The 17,237-nt window shown below is 44.2% G+C and overlaps 1 protein-coding gene across 1 annotated transcript in view; it reads left to right on the plus strand.

Moving 5' to 3' along the window:
- The window catches only part of LOC135909818 (von Hippel-Lindau disease tumor suppressor-like), a 48,832-nt gene extending 32,029 nt beyond the window's left edge, over window positions 1-16,803 (plus strand). The window contains exon 4 of the mRNA XM_065441870.1: window positions 14,634-16,803. Coding sequence (XP_065297942.1) covers window positions 14,634-14,761 — 128 coding nt within the window. The 3' untranslated portion in view covers window positions 14,762-16,803. The remainder of the gene's footprint in view (window positions 1-14,633) is intronic.
- The last annotated feature ends 434 nt before the right edge of the window (window positions 16,804-17,237 follow it).

Genomic DNA, 17,237 nt, shown 5'->3' on the forward strand with positions numbered 1-17,237 from the left:
CTCGATGACATTAGAGAAGTACTACACGAACACAATCTGAAGTTGCTGTGTGTTCAAGAGACACATCTCAAACCTACCAACACAAATTTTCTTCGAAACTACACCATATTCCGAAAATACCGTGACGAGGCAAATGCCTCCGGCGTTGTAGCAATAGTAGCTGACAAGGCGGTAGCTTGCCGACACGCCGCCCTTTAGACACCCCTTGAGGCAGTGTCAGTTCAGGCTATTCTGTTTAATAAGTTGGTCACTGTATGTGCCATATATATGCCCCCGAGCCATCATCTCAAAAAGGGTCTTTTATAATCTCAGTGATCAGCTTCCCGAGCCTTACATACTCATGGGAGATTTTAACGCTCATAGCACGATGTGGGGAGACCCGCGATGCGATGTGAGAGGTCGACTCATTGAAAATTTCTTTTTAACCTCTGGTGCATGCCTCTTTAATAAGAAAGAACCAACGTAATATAATGCACATCATAATTCATACTCATCAATAGACATGGTGATTGGCTTTGCTTCTATCTTCGCAGATTTAGAATGGTGTGTAAATAAAAATCCATTCGGAAGTGATCACTTTCCAGTAACGCTGAACTTCATAAACCAACATGACTTCCCTCCGCACTTCCCTCGCTGCAAACTGGCCTCAGCTGACTGGGAGCGTTTTAGGGAATCCACCCACTTATCAAGGGATATTATGGAAAATTTTAGTATAGATCATGCTCTTTCATACTTTACCGCTTTTATCATTGACACCGCTGAAAAGTTCATTCCTCAAACAAGAGGCACTTCATTCAAAAGACGGGTTCTCTGGTAGAATGATGGTTGTAGAGAGGCCTGCAGGAGACAAAATAAAGCTTGGGGCAAACTACGTGAAAGTCCTACAGCCGAAAATCTGATAGAATTTAAACAGGTTAAATCACAGGGAAGAAGGACGCGACGACAGGCAAACAGGGCAAGCTGGCAGAGGTTTCTGTGAGGTATAAATTCGTATACTCAAGAAGCTAAAGTATGGGATGGGCTGAAAAGGCTAAAGGGACAAGAAAGTCATCCGTTGCCCCTAGTGAGCGGTGCAGTGAGTTGCTTGGAAGACCAAGCTGACACCCTTGGCGAACACTTCTAGTGCATTTCCAGCTCTGATCATTATTCCAAGGCTTTCCAAAAACACAAACCAGTAGCAGAACACAAGGCTATCGACCACAAATGCAGACAGAATGAACCCTTTAACATGCATTTTAACATTGCCAAGTTGAGAGCCTCTTTGACTGCATGTCAGAGCTCTGCACCTGAACCGGACAGGATCATGTATGACATGATTAAAACCTCCCCAGTGGTACTCAAATTACTCTGCTAGCACTTTTTAACGATATATGGGCTGCGGGGTACCTCCCTACCGCATGGAAAGAAGCCCTTGTCTTTTCGATTCTGAAACAGGGCAAGGACCCCACATTAGTAACAAGTTACCGCCCGATTGCGCTCACAAGTTGTATATGCAGACTTTTTGAAAAAATGATAAACCGTCGACTTTTATACTTACTTGAATTAAATAAATTTCTTGACCCTTATCAGTGTGGTTTTAGAGTAGGATGATCTACAATTGACCATTTAGTGCGCATCGAAGCAAACATCCGTGACGCCTTCGTACATAAACAATCCTTCTTATCTGTGTTTCTCGACTTGGAAAAGGCACACGATACAACTTGGCGCTACGGAATCCTGTGCGACCTATTGACACTGGGAATCCGCGGCACTATGGTAAACATTATAGAAAGCTACCTGCACAACCGTACATTCCGGGTGAAAATGGGTAATGCACTGTCATTCATACAGGAAACTGCGGTACCCCAGGGAGGGGGGCGTACCGAGTTGCATGCTCTTTGTCGTTAAAATGAACATGCTTCGTAAAGCATTACCACCATCTATTTTTTATTCCGTCTAGTAGACGGCATACAAGTAGGTTTCAAATCCTGCAACCTAACAGTCTGTGAAAGACAAGTACAACAGTGCTTGAACAAAGTTTGTAAGTGGGCAGACGAAAATGGGTTCAAGTGAACCCCAACAATAGTTCTTGGGTTTTTTTCACCAGGAAGAAAGGGCTTGCTGCAGATCTCACTGTCGAAATATATGGGCAACAAATGCCTGTGAACAAAGAACACAAATTCCTAGGTGTTATGCTTGACTCCAGGCTTACTTTCATTCCACACATAAAATGTCTTAAAGCACAATGTTTAAAAATGAACTTAAAATCCTATCTCAAGCGCGCTAAAGATGCTAGATCCCTTCCACTGTGTGGGTATCCGTCTGGCCACTGGTGCATTCAGAGCAAGCCCTGTCGAAACCCTATACGTAGACTCAGATGAGTGGTCACTCCATTTGCAGAGAACATATATCAGCTTCACCTATTTTCTCAAAGTGCGCTCTAATAAGGAACATCCGTGTTTCACAACAGTTGACTTGACTTGTGAAACGCTTTTTTGTAACAGACCCCCTATGAGACTTCCTTTGCCACTGCGTGTAAAAGAACTTAGCAATGAAATGGATGTCCCAATACTCGAACATAGCCTAATGCCTGCAACTAAGCTATTACCGCCTTGGGAGTGGCAGGTGATAGAATGTGACATATCCTTTGTAGAGGTCACAGAGCACGCTCCTGAGCTTGAAATTGCTATGCATTTTCGTGAGCTTCAATCGAAGTACTCCTGCTCCGAATTCAACACAGACGCATCAAAATCGCATGCTGGCGTATCCTACGCTGCTGTTGGTCCCTCTTTCTCTGAATATGACGTGTTGAACCCCCTGTCAAGTATCTTCACTGCAGAAGCCTATGCAGTACTGTTTACGGTAAAACATATAAAGAAACTAAAACTTGACAGAGCAATCATATTCACAGATTCGTTAAGTCTTGTAAAGACACTCATTTCTTTACAAAAGCATACAAATCCTGTCTTCAATGAACTCTACTCGCTCTTATGCAACATCTATTTATCACATAGACATGTAATAAAATGCTGGGTTCCTGGCCATAGAGGAATCTAGGGAAATGTGCTTGCCGACGAGATCGCCAAATCAATAGCATCGTAGGGTATTTGTTCTGCTGCTGTCCCTGCCACAGACATGAAGCCTTTTTTAAGAAACAAACTGCGAACCACTGGCAACACTTGTGGGACGCTGTACAGTAAAAGCTCGTTAATTCGAACTCGTGGGGGACTGAAAAATTGTTCGAATTAAGCGGAGTTTGAATTAACGAGCGTGCGGCAAAAAAAAAAAATGGCCATTGCATTTGGCTGCTAGGGCCGAAACCAAAATAGCCATATCTGGGATCGTCATCGAGGAATACGCACTACTACTCTTTGAGGTCGGCGATTGCGGGTATTAAAATTATGCGAGTCCAAACACCAAAGGAAATAAAGATATCCAATCAATTTATGCGCCTGGAACTAATGATAAATGTACCCACGTGAGCGTCAGGCTTAATGATGAAATATGACACTATTTATGCTTCAAAAACATGTTTATTAACAAAAAAATAATGATCGAAGCATATCAACATGAAAAATAATCGGTGATTTGCATTTGTTTGCGCTTTCTTCGCCGCGACTCGAGAAGCATTGTCTGCAACTTGCCCAACATCTCCAGCGCATCTGTTTTTTCTGCCAGCGTCCGCTGCGGCGTACGCGGTTGTTGCGACGCGCGTCTTTTCTTTTCTTTCTTTCCTCTTATCTTTGAATTCTCCTCTATCTGCACGCGGCAGCGGTGATGGCTCGGCCTGAGCCAATCGGCAGGCCCATGCACTTTCCTTTTCATCCTTCCCTCAGTCGCAACAACAACAACGGCGGAGGCTCCAGCAAGGAAATTGGCGGCTCGCCTCGTGCGTGCAAAAATGCGTGCTGGCTTATTTATTCTCGTCGCTGTGCATATTAAAAAAAAAAAATTCAATGCATTGTACTCGTTACGAGGCGACTTCTATTTACGAGAAGCAATGTCGGCTGCCGGCTCCTAGTTCGAATTAACCGACGTGAGTACCGGTACGATCGAATTATAAGGCGTTCCGGCCCATTGATATACATAGGGCTTTGCAGGGACCCGGGCATCAGTTCGAATTAACCGGCGGTTCGAATTAAGCGATTTCGAATTAACGAGCTTTTACTGTAATGAGTAATAAGCTTCACCTAATTAAGCCGAAGTTAGGTTTCTGGTACCCAACTACGAAAACACAAAGAACAGATGTCCTATTCACTAGGCTAAGAATAGGACACACTTTTGGCACTAATAACTTTCTCTTGACTGGTAATGAGCCTTCAACCTGTGGTAGATGTGGCGACAGGCTGACTGTCCTCCACACCTTCCTGGAGTGCCGGGAAGACGAAAGAGACAGGAGGAAACATTTTCCTTCTGCATACCGCCATTGCGTCCCTCTGCATCCAGCTATGTTTCTTGGTGAAGAACCGCTTTTTAAGACCAAAGCAGTCCTTGCTTTCCTGAAAGATATGCTACATGTTACAAGCCCATTAATTTCATAGCGCATCTTCTTTCCAGAGGATGTGGCTACGATAGTTTTCTTTGTATAGCACATGCCTCTAGGCCCTTGGGTTTTAAGGGCTCTGGTGAGGCAGTAATGCTCTAGACAATTTTAGCATCTCACGTATTTTATATATTGCATCATTCTTTCTCAATGCATTTTAATGTTCATAGTACATGTCAATAGTCATTCCCATAATTTTATTACACATAGATTTTATGGAATATACATCAACTCTTTTAGACCCCTTTACACCCATGCACATAAACTTCACGGCACCCATCAGTCCACTGCAAACTCATTAACACTAGCATGGCTCTCTTTGGCCATAACTAGCCCTTGCACCATTAAACATCAACCATTCATTCTTATCCAGTGCCCTGCAATAGAAACATAGGAAAAAGTATTTCCTTTCTGCGTATCGGGAAAATATACCTCTTCATCCTGCATTTTTTCTTAGCGATGAACCACTTTTTAATCTGCAAATAGTTTTAGATTTTTTAGCCGAAACCGACACCCTCAAAATAATTTGGCCACGAAATTTTAACACGTGATTAACAGCCCTTGTATACAAGGGCTGTTAATCAGGGCTGTCTTGATGCTCTGTTTTAAATTGTCTCATTTTCATTTTGGTATGTTTTTACCAAAACACGATTGCCATTATCCACATCCCTAACTTATCAGTGTCATTGTTTTAGTACATACCTATATATTTCACGCCATATACAGCGACAATTTTTAGGCCCTTATACAGCCATGTCACACCTACCATGATAAATTCACTGCCCATGCCATCCACAATACATCCCTTAAATTACCATTTGTCATGGCGCTCTTTGGCCATAACTGGCCCTTGCGCCATTAAAAACCACATATCATCATGATCTTACCCTCCACAGCGAGCCCTTTGAAGTTCTGTATGATGGCCTGTTCGCTTGTCTTACGGGTTGCAGTGTGGCGACTTTTCTGTTCTGTGCTGAGCCGAATACATGGTTCGCTTGATTTTGCGCTGTTTAACAAATTTTTGCCATGCCAGGTGGTCGCCTAATGCACCTCTGAAGTTCCAGAGCGTTGGGTTTCTTCCTTGCTGGACCGCCCTGGTGTTCTCCTCTCCTTTTGACGATTTGGGAAAGTTGCCCAAGTACGGAGGTATGAGAGAGTTCTTTAGCGCCTCCTTGAACCTTTTGGGACTGTTTAAACTGGTCTCGCCTCCGCAAGGAACGTCCTTCGAGATTGTCCTGGTTTCTACCTGCACGACGTAATCACTCCCCTTTTCCGTTGCGATCCCCTTGATCACTTCGGTAAGTCTGAAGAGCTTTCTGAACATTTTAGTGACAAATTAGTCTCCAATTCCTCTGCCAGTCCTTGCTGTGGCATTCCCACTGACCTGGTTGCCTCCTCGTCAGCGCCTCTTTCACTCATTTCAATAAATATGGGCTGTGCTTCTTGAAAGTCACTGTCATGAGGCATAATTTTGGCTTCGTTGGAGTGATTTATCTCTGCCACAATCTCTTGACACTTGGAACGTTTGAGAGCTTGGACAGCATGGTCACCAAAACTCAGGCCCCTCTTCTTCATCAGCACCTCCGAGTGATATGAAGATAATTAGGGATAGTGTTTTGACAGATTCGGCAATGCTGCTGCTTCAGTCAGCAATACTGCAAACGGCCCTTCAATCTTTACGTTGGAAGAATGGTCGGAATCTGTTGTGACCAACTCTCTAGAGCCAACTCATTTTTCTCGCAGGCTCATTCAAAAGTAGTGAGAAATAATCCACGTCATCGTTTACCTTGAATGACGGCATGAGGTCCCTTATTTTTATTCCTGCTTCACCTGAACGTCTTTCATTTATAGAGATGTTATTTGCCGATTGCATGGCGAGATCCCGCTGCCTTATTTCGTGAACTCTCTTTCTTGTGCAGCGATTTGCCTTTCCTCTGCAGCTTTTTGTTCAGCTTTCTCAACTTGTTTCTGTATCTCTTCCTATACTTCTGAAATTTCGTCCTGAAGAGCCCTGCACTTCTCAATCGTCTCAGTAAGCTGCGGCTTTCTCTTACTTTTCCCGACCTCAATTCCCAGCTCTTCACAAATTAATGACAACTCTGGCTTTCTCCATTTGCTTAATCCTTTTGCTGTCGGACCTTTCTGGCCGTGACACACCCCCAGTGTCGGCTTGGTTGCAGGAAACGAGAATAACAGGGAATGAACGTAGCAATTTATTTTTGATTATGATTGGTATACAAATGACATAGTCAATGGAATATGCAGATTTCGGTGTTCTGCAGCTGTTGTTAGTAAACATCATCATCATCAGCCTGACTATAACCATTCAACATCCGAATCTGACGATGCGGAACTCACCTCTTCCTCGCATGAGACGCTGTCCGAGTCCGAATCTGAGCTTGGCTCGTATTCTGAATCGGAAGAGCCACCGCTCCAATGAGCAGACGAAGGTCCCATGCGCTCAGCCATCCGAAAGTAACCGCGCGCAGGGAGGATGCGCTTTCAGTCGCCCGCACAATGGAGAGAAATGGGATGTGTGATCAAGAAGACAGAGGGAGATGGAAAAAGGCTAAAACAAAGTTCGAGGGGCTTTACGTTTACTGCTGCAAGTTGGAAGTGAGGGTGTGGCGAGAGAGCGAAAGCAGCAATCAAGTCATGTGTTGGTCTCTTTTCAGGGAGGCAAGGGCGCGTGCCCCTGAACTTGACGCGCTGTAGCAGACGCACCAACAGAAGAAAAATAAAAACCTTCAAACCAGCAGAAATGGCAGAACAACCCTTGAACCCATAACGACATGCACGCGACGCATGATCCAGCGAACACGCCACCCAGCAAAGAGAGAGGGGTGAGTGGCAGTCGCAGTCGCACCGTACTCTTCAATGCATGCACCAACACAGTGTGGGACAAAAATACGAATTTGTTCAAAGATTCAACAGATGGTGCGGCGAGTCCAGGAGCGCCAGCTTTGCGCTCAGGTGCGAAATTTTGAACGCTCGATAGAGAACGTACCGGTACGTCAGTGACACTGTTGAGGGGAAGCGTGAAGACGTACTGGTACGTCCGTGACAGCGAAAGGGTTAAATCCATGGTCAATCCCGAACGTGGACCTCCTTACTCTGCTGTGACGTGAGGAAGCTTTCGACAGGAACCTGCACATACAGAAACTAATTTGCAGTTTTAGACAACACACGAGCTAAAACTTGGCAAATTCTCACAGAAAGTCAAGCGCTCACTATTCTGCTGAAGCCAGGACGAAGGGTGAAGTATTCCATTGCTGCCTACCAGTTGATATGGTCTTGACGGGGTGAGGTGAGCCTTCACTGCAGGAATCGGGAAACGACGACGAAGCCGGGCATAGTGAGGATGAAAAGAAAGTAAAAAAGGTTGTATTCACTTCATAGGTACATGGATGTGACTCTCATCTAAGTCTCGAGAGGTCTCTCTAACACATGGGCCATCCCGGCCCTTATTAACCACTGACGGTCCCGTTGTCCTCGCCGTCTTCTTCTGGAGCTTGTGGAGTTGTAGTGCTTTTCGTCGTCCACCCTTCTATGTCAGCTTGTGGAGAGTGGGGCAGGGAGGGGGGGGGGGCACCTTGTTGCCATTTTGGTTTGTCCTACATCCTTCCGCATCAGCTCGGAGAGTGGGAGGGTGCCTTCTTGCTTTGTTGGTTTGTCTTGCATTCTTTTATGTCAGCTCGGGGGAAAGCGTGTCGTCGACGTGGGGAAGCCCACAGGTCGACCATAACACCGGTGGGAGCCGTACGTGCAGTCTCTGCATTACGCCGGTGCTGTACTGCCAATTGTTGAAGTTCACGTACTATGCGATGCCAACGGTCAAAAGGACGTTCCACATCTGCTGTTGTGGCCTTGAGTGGCGCTGGCAAGCACTCCCCCAAGGGAGATCTTTTAACATACGTAAATGCCCAAAAATGTGGATAGAAAACAGCAGCTGCCGCCATAGCACATTTTGTAGAGCAGCGCACGAATTCTAATGGGGAGGTTGTTGGTTTGATGCCCACTGGCAGCAAGCTCTTCTTCATCCACTTGCATTTCCCTTGAGTTCCTGCCAGGGCATCTGTGTGAGCAGGCGTTTGGTGTGTTGTGACACCACGTGCCCGAGCACATGAGGGTTGGATCCTCCCGTGTATAACCGTGCGCGGCTTAGCCGTGGTCGGGGAAAAGTGGATCCTGAGGGTTGAGCCGATGCCGGGTGTTGGGACTTTTACGGCTCCTCGGCAGAGGCAACACACCTCTTTCTCCTCTGCTTCACGTAGATGGCACCCCTGGACTGACCCACCCAGGGGAAATCGGTAGTTGCCTTTTCCTGACCCCCTCTCCAATCTGTGTCTTTCTCTCTCCCTTTCAGTCTTTCCTGTCTTCTCCTCTCTTCTATTTACTTCCGACTTTCCAGGCAGCGAGGCTTAACCTTGTGTGGGTCGCTAACCTTGGGTACTCCAGATTGGGTTATAATATCACTGTACAACTGGTGAGGGCTTGCCTTACTCGTAAGATTTGCTCCGTCCCCATGTTGGGCTTGGTGGTGCATGGTTGGTGCTGCTGCCGAACGCATGATTCCTATATTATGGCTTCCAGTAAACTGCTTTCCCTTGATCGCCCTCAAAAAAAAAAAAAGGGCACACCGATGCAGCTTTCCAATTATTTTTGAAAAACAATGAAAAACACTTCCCTAAGTACCATGTAATCCACTGTGAAGGCAACACGAGCATGCATAAATTCTCCCCATTCTTGGTGGCAAAATGCCTTGCCTGTCTACAAGCCACAAAGATGAGCAATGGAGGCCTGCTCCTTGAATTGAAGGACAAAACTCAATATGAGAAAATGAATGACTTGAAATGCATTGGCGATGTACCAGTCACTGTGTCGGCGCATCGAACCATGAACATGAGCCATGGAGTAATCTTGGAAGACGACTTCTTGGACCTTGGTGACGAAGAACTGCTTGAAGGTTTTCAGGATCAAAATGTAATCAAGGTAGAAAGGATTCTAATCTGCAGGAATAATGAACAACTTTGAACAAAGCACGTTGTACTAACCTTTGGTACCAGTGTGTTGCCTAGTGCACTGGATGCAGGCTACATCAAAGTACATGTGAGGCCATACATCCCAAATCCTCGAGGGTGCTTTAAGTGCCAGAGGTATGGGCACGAATGTCAGACATGCAGAGGAAGGCAGACTTGTGCGAAATGCAGCTGGAATGATCATCCATCAGACAGTTGCGACTCATCTCCACATTGTGTGAATTGTGAAGGAAGCCATCCAGCCTACTCCAGGACATGCCCTAAATGGAAGAAAGAAAAAGAAATCATTGCAGTAAAGGTAAAAAAAAATATAACACTTCACGAAGCAAGGAAACGTCTTTTGTACTTGGATCATACCAGCTTTTTCGAAGTGGCGCCACGGGGGGCACCGTTACGAATGACTCGGGAGTCTACTGTGGTCACTGATAGTGGTCCGCTAATCACTCCGCCTGCCCCCCTGGTGGCAGCAGCAAGTGCTGCTCCATCATCACCGAAGGTGGGCCTGCAGACCTCGGTTTCGCAGGTCCCAAAGTTAAATCGAGCACCACGGCCTGGGACGGGAGTTTCAGCGCCTAGTTCTCGATCCTCCAGCGCTTAGAGAAGGTTATGGAGGTCGATCCAAGAACCCCGGTGTCATTGACGCTGAAAGATCAGCGCTCTCAGGAGTGCGCTAGGAGGGATAAAATTCCTGTAACTGCTCTGAAAAAGGGACCAGTAACCTAAACGGTTACCATTCTTGTATACATATTTATCTATCCTTACCACATGCTCTTGAACACAGACAACAAAAATCTTCTTCAATATGGCTACACAAATAATTCAGTGGAATGCCAGGAGCCTATTTCACAATCTAGATGATGTCAAAGATCTACTAAAGGAATATCAGCCATGACTGTTCTGTGTTCAAAAAACACATTTAAAGTTCACGCACAAGAACTTCTTAAGGCAGTACATAGTTTTCCACAAAGATCAAAACAATGGTAATTCTTCTTCAGGCAGTGTGGCAATTATAGCCCAAAAGTCAGTAGCATGCCAGCATGTATCGCTCCAGAGTTCATTTGAGGCACTGGCTGTTCGGGCTATATTGTTCAATCAACTTATAACTATTTGCTCCGTATATTTATCGCCTAATGAATGGTTTGATGCAGCAGAATTTGAAAAGCTGATTGACCAGCTTGCTGAACGATATATATATAATAAACGGAGATTTTAATGCTCACAGCACATTATGGGGTGACTCAAGATGTGATGCGAGAGGACGGGCAATAGAAAAGTTCCTTCTTTCATCTGGAGCCTGTCTATTTAATAAAACAGAGTCAACTTTTTACTGTTCTACACACAACACATATTCATGTATAGATTTAGACATAGGGTCAGCATCATTTCTTCCATACCTGGAATGGAGAGTTATAAGTAATCCATATAGGAGTGATCACTTCCGAACACTCCTAGAAACAACAGAGTGGCATGATGGACCAGCTTGCCCCCAGAAACGGAGACTTTATTGTGCAGACTGGGGGCTCGAAATTTAGATACCTATGTAAACTGTGCGTGGAAGATGTGGACCACCTAGGTGCAGAGGAACTGGCAAGCTACATCACTGAACATATCCTCCTCTGTTCTGCTCAAAACTGCATACCCGAGTCCTGCACAGATAAAGTTAATCCAAAACTGTGGTGGAACAAAGACTGTGAAATTGCAAAAAAACGCCAGAACAAAGCGGGGAGCAGCTTTTCACGCTACCCAACAACAGAAAATCTAATAAATTTTAAGCGGTGCAAAGCAAATGGCTGTCGTATCCACCAAATGTCCAAAAGAGAAAGCTTGACATGTTACGTGTCCTCAATGAACTCATACACAGATGTTAGCAAAGTATATAATAAGGTACGTAAACTAAAAGGACGATGTCCAAATCCTTTTCCTCCCGTCACTGGCCCTGTTGATACAATAGAAGATCAAGCGAACACTTTTGGTGAGCACTTCGAGAGGGTATCATGCTCGGAAAATTATTCCGAAAAGTTCTTACACCATAAAAGAATAGCTGAAAATATTCCTCTGCATCCAAACAAGTTTTCATCAGAAGAATGCAACAAACCACTAATGTTCCATGAACTCAAGCTTGCCCTACGCTCTTGTGGCAGCTCGGCTCCAGGTTCTGACACAATAGCATATGAAATAATCAGCAATCTGCCTTGTGAGACCCTAAACTGCATCTTAGGTCTTTACAATAAGATCTTTGCAACTGGTCATATAACTTCATGTTGGAAGGAGGCAATAGCCCTGCCAATACTAAAACACTGCAAAGACCCTTCCTTAGTTAACAGTTACAGACCAGCTGCACTCACTAGCTGTTTACTTAAGGTATTTGAAAGAATGAATAACTGTCGTCTAATTTATTTTTTGGGATATGATGGTATATTGGGCCCTCACCCATCTGGCTTTTGAAGAGTGATGTCTAAAACTGATAATCTTGTTCTGCTTGAGTCATATACGTGATGTATTTGTACACAGCCAATACTGTCTACCTGTGTTCTTTGATCTGAGAAGGCATATGATACTGCCTGGCGATATGGTATTCTGCAAGACCTGTCGTCCTATGGAATTTGTGGTAGTATGCTGAACATTTTGCAAGATTTTTTTACCTATCTGAAAGGAAGTTCCGCATAAGAATTGGCAATGTACTATCGTGCACCTTTGTTCAAGTAACGGTGTACGACAGGGAGGAGTGGTAAGTTGCACACGTTGTATAATTAAAATGAACTCTCTCTGCTCTGTTATATCATCCATGGTATCTTATTCTGTCTATGTGGACGACATCCAAATCAGCTTTAAATCTTGCAACCTGTCCATATGTGAATGCCAGATACAGTTAAGTGTTAATCGGCTCGCCAAATAGGCAGACGAAAATGGGTTCAGATTCAGTGCAGAAAAGGCTACCTGTGTGTCAGGCACGTACCCAAGGGGGGGGGCCCTGGGGGGCCCGGGCCACCCCCCCCCTCGCCCCCCTCCCCACCCATGCCACCACTTCTCACACACATTCCTAAAGCGCCACCAAATCAATGTTGAGACTTGACATCTATTCGGCAATCAGTATTTTGCTGCCTTTTTCACTCCTTTGGATGGTGGTAGTTATCGGCGTCACCCGGGATGTGAAGGCCAGTTTCCTCATCAATTTGGTGCCCACGCGATTAACTCGAGATGCATTCAGTTGTCACCGTCTATTCAACAGTCACGCGCATCGTTGTAGCTTCGTTAGTTCAACCTGCTTCGTTTAGACTGATCCCGGGAGCAGGAAAGGGATTCAGTTCGGGGTCAGCTGGTCTGTATGCACCTGGAACAAGTTGCGGCCAGAGAAAATGCCAGTTGCGTTTAATTTTTCTTTTTGTTTCATTATTTCCTTGAGTAACGGCTCGCTGTGACACTGACAGATCCTCGGACCCATATACCCGTGATTGCCAACTATAAAGTAAGTACCCTACTGCAGGTTATATTCAGCATTTGGCTGCCTGGTACGAAGTTAGGACCATCCAGCAAATTTTCAGCAAAATGTAAGGCAATTTTGTAAGCCTCGGCATTTTGATGGGGTCTGGAAGTAGTAAGCTCTGGAAAGTCAAAGTAACAAAATCTAGCCAGCTGTACACAGTCAAATCATGGATGTGGCATACTTGTCACGGTATACGTTTTTTGCTGATTGACTTGGAAATTTATGTGATAATAGGAAAAGATACGGATGAGTGAGGACAAGATATGGTGAATGGCATGCAAGAATTCAAGAATATCTCAAGGTTGGCCCAGCTCATATTATCTTTATCACAGCCTAACGCAGAGGATCTTCTCTAGTATGGCTAATGTAAAAAAGAAAAGTGGAATAGACGTGGAGCTGAAAACCCGAGTGCCGTTCTCATAATAAAGTCAGCTTTAGCAGCGATTGGCCAGAACATTGTAAATATGACCATTGAAGAATGACATAATGATCAAAAGGAAATGTACTGAAGAGGCACTGGGTGTGTTGACAGAGCTGAAACAGATGTCTTTGCTTTTGTTTGTTCATTTTTTTTTAGCTGTGCAAGACAGCAGAATGTTAGGAATAAAGTGCAATAAATCGCCTATTGAGCCTCACCCTTTGTTACAGTACAAAAATATTATTTGTTTTTATTGATGTATTACAATCTTCAAAACATTATCTTTGTGACATTGCAGCGGCTTCTTCAAAAATTCAGTTTGAGCTATCAAAGATTGCTTGGCATATGCACATGTGACGTAACTTACATAAACTTATTTAGAAAAATTGCTCGTTTTGGTTTAATTATTAACATTCTTCTGACTTAAATAATGTAACTATTCGAACACAAAATTGGTACATTGGGTAAAAGAGGGGTAGGGTCTTTGTGAAGTCCACGCAGGGTAAGATAGGGTATTTTTAGCTGCACCAAAGGGCCGTTTTGAAAATGGTTAAGAGTGCACTGCTTACAATATAGCACATATGAACAGTCATTTTGTTGAAGTATCAACTTGAAGCAACAGTCAGTGTTATGCAGCTGCTGCTGCTACTTGCTAAGTGCTCATTTTTGTTGCTACATGCGAGGAAAGATTTGCTATTGATTGATTGATTGATTTCACTAATAGTGTTCCCAAAAAGGTATTCAGAGAATCTTGAATTAAGAATGTCAGTATATTTGTGTAGCCTACGCATCATATTTTTTCCCTTGCTAACTTGCGCATATTTTCACGGCTTTAAACATGTGTCATGCGATGTACATGCTTCAAATTTGTTTATACTTTTTCTTTTCCCTTGATTTCTACCACATCACTTTATGGCGCCTGTGTATAAAGCTCGCCGATGCAGTGTTCTGCAGTGTTTGCTTTTTGTAAGCTGAGCTCCACACTGCCAAATTGTATTAGGAGCACTCATAAACTCCCTTTCTCTGGACCTAGAGCCTTTGCGGCGTCAGCCTGGCACATTGTGAAGGCAGCCTTTACAGCAGATGCGCATTAAAAGGAACCAGTAGTGTGGCAGTGTTCTCTTTCTTTGTTTATTTTTTGTCCACATGAGACTCTCTTTTCTAATGCAGTCTACTCACTGAAGGAAAACTGTTTCCAAGAGATCCGGCGCTGCATTGTGTCGCCCGAGGCCATCCGCCAAACAGGCATTCCACAGTCGCTGCAGATGGAATACCTCATCTTTCTACAGCAGCACTGAAGAGGAAGCGACGACACAGGCGCCATGTGCTGCAGTGGACCACCAGCTGCGAGTGTGCATTTCCAACTGTGGACCTACACTACCGATGTGCAGCCAGTGTGCACGTCATGTTCAGTGGCAAATACAAGTAGGGGCTGAAAATACGCACACTTTAGCAGATATGAAGGTTTTTTGTTACAAGAAAATTGGTCAACTCACAGCGGGGGTTAGCTCACTGCTTTCTCTACCTCCCCTCAGCAGGCTTGTCTTCAAGTTAGCTTATCTGCATGCTGGGTTTTGAAGGGTTCAGTTGGTCAACGAGTGTCACTTGTGTGAAAAGTGTTTACTTTTGAAACTAGATTCTCTCAGGTTTTAATGACTTCATGGTAAATGTGCGTGTAAGTGGCCATGTGAATGTGAATGCACATGCACTTTCTGCCTGCAGTGTGTACACATTTAGTGTGAATGAAAGACAAAGTGAGGGGTGTAAACCAGAAAATAGCAGCACGGGTTAGAGAAGGACAAGCTACTGTCAAATTGTTGGCCTATTCTTTCCTGACAAAAAGAGGAGTTCTGGGCATAAAACAACTGCCGGCAGTGTTGGCGTAGTATAAGTGGCCATTGACCAACTTCTTGTTTCCAGATTTTATATATATATATAATCAGGAAACTAGTTGGTCAATGGCCACTTATGCAGGGCGTGTCAGCGAGCACTTTCAAAAATTTTTGAAGGTTGCCTGTGGCAGATAGCTCAATTCTAGTTGATGAGCTGGCCTACTCGAAACAGCGGACAAATTGACTGATTAACAATAATTCACTAATTAACTTTTTGCTAATTATCTTATGACCCATATTGCAATTTACAAATTCTAGCAGTGTACTTCGCAAGGTGGATCCACTTGGAATGAATTCTCAGGACGAGACCAGTTTCGAGATGTAAATTCCCGAACTTTGCGGAAAAATGCATTAGTGTTCCAGTTACTTGTGTGCTTCAGTGCATAAAACGACGTGTTGTTAACAAATTAACTGGAACGTCAATGCATTTATCCACAAAGTTCGGGAATTTATATCTCGAAACTGGTGTCATCTTGAAAATTTGTTCCAAGTGGATCCGCCTTGCGAAGTACACTGCTACAATTTGTAAATTGCAATATGGGCCATAATGTAATTAATTAAAGGTTTAATTAGTAAATTTTTAATAATTAGTTTGCATCTTAATTTTTTGTGCAAGTATTGTCCACCGCTTCGAGCAGAGCAGCTCATGAACTAGAATTGTGATACCTGCCACAGGCAACCTGTAAAGATTTTTGAAAGTGTTTGCTGAAACACCCTGTGTATGTACACATATATAAAAACTTGTGGAGCACTGGTATTTTCTTTTATGTAAGCCTTGTCTTGCAGTAAGCCGGCTGTTGCTATAAATCGTAGCATGTCATTAAGTAGAGCTGCAAAGGCACAAACATGGCAGGGCAAACACATGAAGTGCTATGTGCAGCCAAGCTGATTTAGTTTTCTAATCATGAGTTGTATTTAAAGACTGATTGAGTGGTTGGGTGATGGAGTGATGCTTAATGTCTCTCAGCAACTCGTCGACTATGCAGGAGTGTCTTAATGGGGGGAAGCTCTTTATTACTTTTGGCCATTTGGGGGTTCCTTCATGCCCACACAAAGCGTGGTGTGCGAGTGCTTTTGCATTCTTACCCCTACTCGAATGCATCTGTGGTGGCCGCGAATTGGGAACCCTTGGCGTTGATCCCAGCAACAGAATTCTATACCCACCGAGCCATCATGACGTGTAGAGGAAAGGAGCAAGGACATGCAAGCAGGCTAGTCAGTATTCCATGGGGCACACTGTTGCATAACTTGACAAACATGTGACAAATACAAGCACTAACTTGCAGTGTAACTTTACTTAGTTTACATCCGCATGCATATAATGGCACGGTTTCCCACAGTAAAAAAGTGTTTGCATTTTTTTAACCCATCTTTTGTTACTTGATTTGATCTTAATGCATAATAATGACAGTGTCTCCCTCAATAAAATCACTTCGAAGATAGTGCCATTGTTGAGTTTCTTGCATTCTTTCCTGGAGTTCTGCTTTGCCACACGCTATGAAAGAAAACTAGGCTGATGAAATGCCAGGCATGAGTGAAGATGGATTCCTGTTGTGTCCACAGCTGTATGTGCTGATGTGAATATTAAACAGTCAATCCCACTTGGTTGACGATTATCCAGAGCCATGCGCTGGACTGTCAATTACTATTGTGGGTGACTCCTGGCCAGTGCAGCTGCATTCTAACCACGGCACTGTGGCAAGATTTTGGTGCACGTGAGAAAAGGACTCCAGGTAGCTGGAAATAATCTTGAGTCTTGTGTGTGATGTCCCTGGTGGTCACTTTGGTTTAGCAGGAGGACACCATATTCAATCACCAAATTAACACAAATGCACCTGGCTGAACAAGCCACCTTGCACAATTTCACTCTACAGCATGCAGG

Source organism: Dermacentor albipictus, unplaced genomic scaffold (assembly GCF_038994185.2).
Source record: "Dermacentor albipictus isolate Rhodes 1998 colony unplaced genomic scaffold, USDA_Dalb.pri_finalv2 scaffold_30, whole genome shotgun sequence".
NCBI lineage: Eukaryota > Metazoa > Arthropoda > Arachnida > Ixodida > Ixodidae > Dermacentor > Dermacentor albipictus.